The following is a 9,280-nucleotide window of genomic DNA, read 5'->3' as shown; positions in this document are numbered from 1 at the left end:
TGTCTTAGGGAACACTTGTATTTGAGGAAAGAGGAGGCCAAGAGGTCAGTGAGCGGGCTGTGGGCAAGTGTAGGGTAGAGTGTCCTGCAGAGATAATGACTCTCTTCAGCAGGTAGTCATTTCTATCTTCCCTATCTGGCAATGAGGAAACTGAGGCACAGGGGAGGTAAGAGACTTTGGCACAAAGAGACTCAAAACACCTGTCTCCCTTAAAGCCCTGCAGGCTTTTCATGTGGCTCTGCCTTTTGTGCTAATTTTGCACCCTCCCATCCTCTGCCCCATGAAACTTCTGTCTTTGGAACTTGGACAGACAGTGAAGGGCTTAATTCACACTTACGGCTTCCCATAACTTAGCCACACCTTTGTGGCCCCCTCGCCCCATATTCTTGGAAAATAAGTTGTCATAAGACCCAAATAATTTAGAGTTTCATTAATTAAAATTAAACCCACAAGTAGCTGTTGTTGCTTAATCAGAAGCCATAAGAGAAACATTAAGAAGCAATTGATACAGTGCTTTTGAGAATGCCAAGCACTGAATTAATAATTTCCCTCCATGTAGACAGGAAAGATGGGAGGTCATTTTCATGCCAATTATCAGGAAATTTAACTTGTATCAATACTTATTCTGAATCTGGTCATTAGAAAGTTGAGCTTCTGTCCTAGTTTACTTAACAAAAAGTGAAAGAACTCTCACATTGTATTGAAAAGTATGTTTCAGTCATTCTAGAGACTTACTATGAAGCCTAGAGACTGTGAATTTTGTTATTAGAACCTATCTTTTTTGTAATGTTTACTGTGGAATACTATCCACTTGCGGTTGTGAACTACATGTGCTACAGGATGTGGATCTCATCCACCTGCCCTATCATGAGTCACATGCCAAGCACAACCACATCACATAGCTTTAGGAACTCACCCAGCATAAAAAACTGTGAAGACTCTTAAAATTAGGGATATCGCTAAAGGCAACCTCCTTGTATTTTATAAGAAGGTCAAAATGACTCTAAATTTAAGTTAAATTTGAATGCACATCATCAGTCATCAAGGAAATGCAAATGAATACCACAGCGAGGTAGCATTATATGTCCACCAGAATGACTATAATTAAAATACTGACATCATCAAATGTTGACAAGGATATGGAGCAACCAGAACTCTCATACTTGTTGATGAGGTGTAGAATGGCTAACCACTTTGGAAAAAGTTCTCATAGTTTCTCATAAAACTAAAGAAACACATACCCTATGACCCAGCAATTCTACTCCTACTATTTACCTAAGAGAAATAAAAACATATCTTCACAAAAAGGCTTGCATATGAATATTCACAGCAGAGCTACTCAGAAGAATGAAAAATTCAAAACATCCCATGTGTCTCTCCATCAATAAGAAAATGGAAAGCAAATCCTAGTATATGCGTAAAATAGAATACTACTCAGCAATAAAAAGGAAGAAGCTAGAACACATGACAACATGAATGAATCTCAGAAAGCATTATGTCATGTTAGTAAGCCAGCCACAAAAAATACATACCGTATGGTTCCACTTATACGAAATTCTAAAACAGGATAAACTAATCTGTGGTAGAAAAATATCAGATTAGTGGCTGCATCTGGGGAGGTGGTCACAGGAAATGACTGAAAAGGGACGTAAGAGAACTTTCTGGAGTGGTGCTAGTGACCTATTACTTAACAAGAGTTATACAGGTATATATCTGCATTTGTCAAAATTCAGTTAATGCACAGTTAAGATTTGTGCATTTCACTGTATGTAAGTTCTACAAAGGAAGAAAAAAACTGTAATCAAATTTTGAACTCTAGTGAATAATGTTCATGCTGAATCACTTAGAAGTATGCTGATGCCAGCTGTTTAGTTTGACATGCATCAGGGAAAAAAAGATGAATTGATAAGTGCGCTGAGGAACTGATACATGGATATACATGTGATATAACAAGCACAGTAACATGTTAATAGTAGAATCTATATGGTGGGTTTATGAATGTTCACTACACGTCTTTCAATTTGGTCAATACTTGAAAATGTTCATAATACAACATGGTAAAACTTTTCAGCATAATGCAGAACTTCAACTTCCTCAGCTCCCACACCTCCTAAGGATCCATGGGGGTGATGAGGGCAGCCAGAGCTCTGCTGGCAGCTCCAGGGAGAGAGGGAGAGGCAGTCCCAGGGGGAGGGGAGAGGCGCATTCATCAGGACAAGGGGACAGAACTCAGCTGTTTGCATAACCAGCTATAGCCACTCTCAGAGCCACGCCCTGCCTCCCTCACCTAGTCTCTGGAGACTAATTCCTCCCACAGTCCAGATGAATGGGTAGCTTCTGAGTGTCCACACAAATGACTGCCTACTTGGAGGCATTTCAGGGCACCCGGAAGTCCTCAGCCCATCCTTCTTCATGCCCCCGCCTGCTTGTGGGTACGTCTCTCATGAGTTGTCAATATGACCGCCATCTGATTGTAGGTTCCATGAAGGCTGAGAACCCACAGTCACTGCTGCATCACCAACGCTGACAGAAGTGCCCAGGGCACTGAAAACATGTTGGACGATAAAGGCTTTTCTCAAGATACATAAAAACCAGAGCAAGGTTTGGGGATGTAAGTAGATAAACAGACTGAATCAGTAAAACCTGGATGTGTGAGACAGAGATGTATACTGTTTTAGAGGTTAATAAGCGAGACAAAAATAAATGGACTGGAACTTTCCAAATATTTACAAGTGGAATACTGCCTTTGGCACATCTCAAGTCTATCCCGGAAAATTTGCCATGAATATAAATTTGCATATGGGTGAGGGTCTGCTGTGCCTTCAAAATGATGGAAACGAGCCCTGCTCTGCTATGTGGAAAAGAAATGAAAGGGCAATGATGTGCTGTCAGTTTGGGAACAAGTTTCCTGAACGAATGGAGCTGATTCCGATGGGAGTTGTACTGTTCTTTCAACTCCTTATATGTTGGATAATTTTCAAACTGAAGAATTGTGGGGGGAGGGGGAAGCTAACAGTACTATCCATTGCCCACTCAGGGCTAGAAATATTAAAAAGACGCAGTGGCTTTACAGAATGTGCAAGGACAAATTGAGACATTACAACTAATAACGAGTTAAGTGAAACAATCCTAGAATATGGGACCTGATGTTTTCAAGCTTTAAGATAGATTAGAGTTTGAAAAAACAGGAACATGACCAGTATGAAGGAAGGAAGGAAGGAAGGAAGGAAGGAAGGAAGGAAGGAAGGAAGGAAGGAAAGAGAGGGAGAAAGAAAGGGAGAAAGAAAGGGAGAGAGAAAAAAGAAAAAAAAGGACAAATTACATATTTCTTAATTTCACTTTATGCTAATAGACATGAAAAGTGCCACACACTATTATTTATTGTGTTTCCCATGTTTTATTTATTTTTATTATTTTTATTTTTTTTTTGAGAGAGAGAGAGACAGAGTGTGAGCAGGAGAGGGGCAGACAGGGAAGGAGTCACAGAATCTGAAGCAGGCTCCAGGCTCCAAGCTGTCAGCACAGAGCCCGATGCAGGGCTCAAACTCATGAACTGTGAGATCATGACCTGAGCTGAAGTTGGACACTTAATCAACTGAGCCACCCAGGCACCTGTTTCCCATGTTTTAAATCAGGGTGATAAAATGACATTTTCTTTTCTTTTTAAGTTTATTTATTTTGAGAGAAAGAGAGAGAGAACATATGTGAGTGAGTGCAGGGCGGGGGTTGGGGGGGGCACAGAGAGAGGGAGAGAGAGTCCCAAGCAGGATCTATGCTATCAGTACAGAGCCCGATATGTGGCTCAATCCCATGAATCATGAGATCATGACATACCCAAAATAAAGAGTTCGATGCTTAACCTACTGAGCCACCCAGACACCCCTAAATGACATTTTAAAATAAATAGTTTCCTTGGAAATTAGTTCAACACATTTTAGTTATGGAGACCAATAATCTTCCTCCAAATAAAAATAACAATTTAAAAAACGCACAAAAATTGAAAAGCACAATAAACTCCTCAAAAGTAAGAAACAAAACATTTATGAGCATAGATCAATGAAATAAAAAACAAAGTTACCGCAGAGAGGATCAACAAAGAGGAAAGTTGGTTGTTTAAAACAACAACAACAACAACAAACAACCATCTGGTAAGATTAAGCAACAAAAAAGGAGAGAGAAAGCACATGACATTAATTCTAGGAGTGACAAATGGGACATAACTACAGATCTAGCAGAAGTTAAAGGGATAATCAGTGAGCAGTATGAAAAACCTTATACAAATAAATTCAAATCTAAGTGGATAAATTCTTAGAAAATATTATTTATGAAAACTGACACGAGAAGAGGAAGCCTAAATGGTCTTAAAACAATTAAACTACACTTGATGCTGGAACAACATGAGGGTTGGGACCCTGACCCCTGTGCACTCGAAAATCTGCATATAACTTCTGACTCACCCAAAACTTAACTCCTCATAGCCTACTGTTGTCTGGAAGCTTTACCAATAACAAAAACGATCAATTAACACATATTTTGTATGCTACATGTATTATATACTATATTCTTATAGTACAGTAAACTAGAGAAAAGAAAATGTTATTAAGAAAATCATAAGGGAGGGGCGCCTGGGTGGCTCAGTTGGTTGAGCGTCCGACTTCGGCTCAGGTCATGATCTCACAGTCCGCGAGTTCCAGCCCTAAGTTGGCTCTAGGTTGACAGCTCAGAGCCTGGAGCCTGCTTCAGAGTCTGTCTTCCTCTCTCTGCCACTCTTGTACTTGCAATCTGTCATTCTCTCTCTCAAAAATAAAGAAACATTTTCAAAAAGGGAAAAAAAAGGAAATCATAAGGGAGAGAAAATACATTTACAGTACTGTATTATGTTTATCAAAGAAAGTCTGCATGTAAGTGGCCCTTTGTAGTTCAAACCCGTTTTGTTCAAGGGTCAACTATAATTGAATTAGTAGTTTAAATATTCCCCCAGGCCCAGATAGTTTTCAAATAGCTTATCAAATTCTCCCACAAAATAAGAAACTACTCCCAAAATAGCTTTACGAAACCAGTAAAACTTGACATGAATTCAAATCAGGGAACTACAAGAAAGGAAAACAGTAGGCCGATAAGTAACAAAAACCCTAAAACAACACTAGCAAGCCAAACTCAGGAAAATATTAAAACAACGATGCAGCATAACAAAAGTGAATGTTTCTCAAGCATCCAAGAGTAGTTTAACATTAAAAGATTTATGAGGCTTATTTATCACATTAACAAGTTAAGGAAGAAATAGATCATTTCAATAAATGCAAAAAAATCATTTGCAGTAAAATCAATAAAATTTGTCACCTACTAATGACAAAAAATGTATTAGAAATAACAGTAAGTGGAGCTTCTTAGGAAGCAAACTGTATCTATCAAAAGCTTCAGCAAATATCCTTCTTAATAGTGAAACGTTAAGCTAAGTCTTTTTAAAACCAGGAATAAGACAAAAGAACACCTTCTACATGAAAAAGAATAAAAGGAATAAAAAGTGGAAAGAAAGGCATAAAAAGTCATCATTTGCAAATGGTGTGCTTGTCTGTGTTAAAAAAACACTCAAAGAATCTATAGACCCAGAAGAAATATTTTTTATGATCAGGTTTATAGACAAAAGTCAACTGCATTTATAATAAATGGGCAACAAAAAAACATAACTTCAAAACTATTCTTTTTACAATAACAAAATCATAAAGTACCTAGTAATCTATCAAAGAATGTACTATGTATGGAAAAAATTATAAATTTCTGGAAAACACTTAGAAAACGAAAATCTTTGAGACGAGGGTCAGTTTTACAAATACGTCAATTTTTTTGCAAAGCTATAAGACAAAACACTTTCAAAGAAAATTATAGCAGATTTTTAAAAATTGTGGTAAGATATACATCACATAAAATCAATCATTTTAACCCTATACAAGAGTACAGTTCAGTGGCATTAAGTACATTCATCATCACAAATTGAAATTCTGTACCCACTCAATAATAACACCCATTCTCTCCTCCTCCCAGCCCTTGTAACCATGTTCTACTTCCTGTATCTATGAATCTGACTACCCTAGATGCCTCATAAAACCACAGTCATAGAATATTTTCCTTTTGTGTCTGCAGGTTTTTGTTTTTTGTTTTTTTTCTCTCTCTCTCTCTCTCTCTTTTTTTTTTTTTTTTGAGAAATGTAACAAACTGATTCCAAAACTTGTATGAAAGGGCAAAAGTCAACACAACTCTGAATTATATTAAAACAAATTTTTTTTAATGTTTATTTATTTTTGAGAGAGAGAGAGAGAGAGAGAGACAGTGTGAGCAGGAGAGGGGCAGAGAGAGAGGAAGACAGAATCCAAAGCAGGCTCCAGGCTCTGAGCTGTCAGCACAGAGGCTGACATGGGGCTTGAACCCATGAACCGGAGGTCATGTCCTGAGCCGAAGTCAGATGCTTAACTGACTGAACCACCCAGGCGCCCCTCTGAATTATATTTTAGATACAATAATATAAGGTTATAATTACAAATCTAGTATAATTGCAACAATGTATTGTATTGTTGGATTAGGATACACAAACAGACTAGGAACGAAGCACCACCAGAATGGCCTCCCACATGTGTAGAAATCTATATGAATGCCAGAGCAGGCACTGAAGATCACTAGTAAAAGATAGTCAATTTGGTAAGTGGTGCTGGAACAACAGACAATCCCTACAGGAGGCAAAAAAATGAAGTTAGATCCCTTCCTCACACTACAGGCATAAACCTCTAATGGACTCGAGAATTAAATGTGGAAGGTGAAACGCTCAAACTGGTATTTCATGATCTCAAAGTAGACAAGATGCACAGAGTGTGGAATATAAAAGATTGATAAATTCAATAGTAATTTAAGAATTTATGTTAAAAGGCACCATAAAGAAAATATAAGACAAGGCACAAACTTGGAGGAGGTAGTTGTAACATCTGTAACAACAAAGGATAAAAAACAACAATAACAACAACAACAAAACTCAGTAAGAATTTAAAAAAAGAAAGAAAAAGAAAGATTGGCAAAACACATGGACAGGCATTTCACATGAGAGGAAATAAAAGTGGCAAATACACTTGTGAAAGCATGCTCAACTTTAATTAACAGTAATAAGGAAAATGCAATTTAAAGTCACAGTGAGAGATCTTTGCGTGTGTGTGTGTGTGTGTGTGTGTGTGTGTGTGTATTAAGGCTGATTAAGACTGATAATCCCACATGTTGGTGAGGATGGTTCCACAGGACACATGCTTCCGGTGAAGGTATACATCTGCAAAATGACTCTGAAAAATAATTTGTTCTGATCTAGTGAACTTGAACACTGGTATACCCCCCACAACACAGCACTTTCACTCCTATGTACTACTGAGGAGTGTTTTTCAAACAACGGATTGCACATCTCTAATTGGTTGTGAAACCAGTTTAAAGGATTGAGGTCAGTATTTTTAAAAAATAAAATTGAAAACTATCAGAGATCATTATGAGTAACAGGAGAAGCAAGGTTTCATGAGATGTTTGCTTTGGTGCTGTCTGATTCGGGGTGTGTGTGGAGTGGGGAGCTCTATGGATGTGTGGGCGTCAGTGGTTGATGTAAAATTTATTTCTTATTCTGAGTCACAGCAACTAAATTTGAAGGCCCTGTAGAAACCCTTATACATATTACCCAGAAAACGTGCAAGATTTTTCACGGGAGCTTTGTGCAAAATATCAAAAGCACAACCCTCATGTCCACTGATGTTGGTTATTAGAATGGCTACATAGATGGGGACATATACACATGATTAAATATTATAAACAAAGAGAACAGTTCTTCATCCACACACATAACAGCTGAGATGAATCTTAGACACAAAATAGAGTGAAAACAGGAAGCTACAGAATACCACATACGCTACCCCTTACTTATCAAGCTTAAAGACAACACTAAAAAAATCAATAAAAACAAGCAAAAGCATGGATCCTGAAGCCAAACCACCTGCATTCAAATCTTAGCTCTGTCACTCCCTAGCAAGTAACCATGGGCAAAATAACCTCTATGCCTCAGTTTCCTCATCTGTGAAATGGAAACAGTAACTTACCTCATGGGGGTACTTAGGCTTAAAATCTCTGAAGTGCTGGGAACAGTGGACACACAACGAAGGAGGCACAGGAGGAGAAAGAACAGAATTAACGGTGTTCTGGTTCTCAAGTTGGGGAGTGGGTGAACGAGCACTGATGCTACCACAATCGTGCATTGCTCGTCCGTATGGAATATTAAAAATTTCAACAAGAGTGGTTGTGCCACGACAAGGCTCCATGCACTCAGGCTCGATAGTAAGACACTGGGGGCCAAGGACAGTCACAGCCTGAGCAGTCACGTACCTGGTTCTCAGCTTGTCACTCTCAGACTCAGCCCAGTCTCGGAAGAAGGGGGAGAGTGGCTTCTCTTGATGCTGTTTGGTATATGGAGCCAGCAGTTCCCGCACCACAACCTATGCAGACAGTTTATCACTTGTCAGTCATTTGTCAAGAATGTAAAGAGGTGCTAGGGTGTCTTTAAATGCTGGAGCCAGAGAAGGGCTAGTTGCTTCTAGCAAACTCCTTGAAAGGAATCAAATGCAAACCCTATCCTTCCGGAGGTCTCTGTCTCCCATGGCCAATGTGTGGTGCTTACGCTCCACTGTCCATCCCTCCCCTATGGCCAACTTGCCTAACTGGCTAACCACCTACTGCTCTCTCGCCCACCTGAGACGTCAGCCTTTAATGCCAGTCCTGGGACCAAGCAGTTGAGTCGACACTTCAAATAAAACCTACTTGCCTTCCCTGAACCAGACAGACGGATGGTCTATTTTCTTTTTTGCCTCTAATATTCTATGGCTGATGAGGCCTTTGGGGAATAGTATTAAAATGTACCCATAAAACAAGCTCCATCAATCTTCTCCCTCGGCAGCTTGAAAGTTATAAGTTGGCTGTAACATACCGCATGCTTTTCCAGTTTTGTTAAAAAAAAAAAAAAATGATGTCCGTGTCTAGCCTGCTACAGATAGAGGTGCACCCAACAGTCGGCAGCAACTGCTAGATGTGTTGGTGAGACCACCTTGGACCAACCTGCCTGCCAAGCTTCTAGCTGACTGCCATAGGGTGAGTGGGGCCAGGCCAGGCCAGCAGAAGAACGACACCATATGAGCCCAACCCAGACCAAATTGCTGACCCACAGAACCAGGAGCTAACAATTGTGTGCTGTTTTAAGTTACTCAATTTGGGG

The 9,280-nt window shown here is 39.3% G+C and overlaps 1 protein-coding gene across 1 annotated transcript in view; it reads right to left on the bottom strand.

Annotated features, from left to right (window-relative positions):
- Positions 1 to 6,172: 6,172 nt before the first annotated feature.
- LOC147582368 (uncharacterized) overlaps positions 6,173 to 9,280 on the bottom strand; it is a 63,152-nt gene continuing 60,044 nt past the window's right edge. Inside the window, exon 5 of the mRNA XM_086700552.1 lies at positions 6,173 to 8,507. Coding sequence (XP_086556678.1) covers positions 8,070 to 8,507 — 438 coding nt within the window. The 3' untranslated portion in view covers positions 6,173 to 8,069. The remainder of the gene's footprint in view (positions 8,508 to 9,280) is intronic.

The sequence above is a fragment of the Puma concolor genome, chromosome A3 (genome assembly GCF_028749965.1).
Source record: "Puma concolor isolate L17-30 chromosome A3, mPumCon1.1.hap2, whole genome shotgun sequence".
Taxonomy (NCBI): Eukaryota; Metazoa; Chordata; class Mammalia; order Carnivora; family Felidae; genus Puma; species Puma concolor.
The sequence above is the reverse complement of the archived record's forward strand: the minus strand, read 5'-3'. Positions and strand labels throughout refer to the sequence as shown.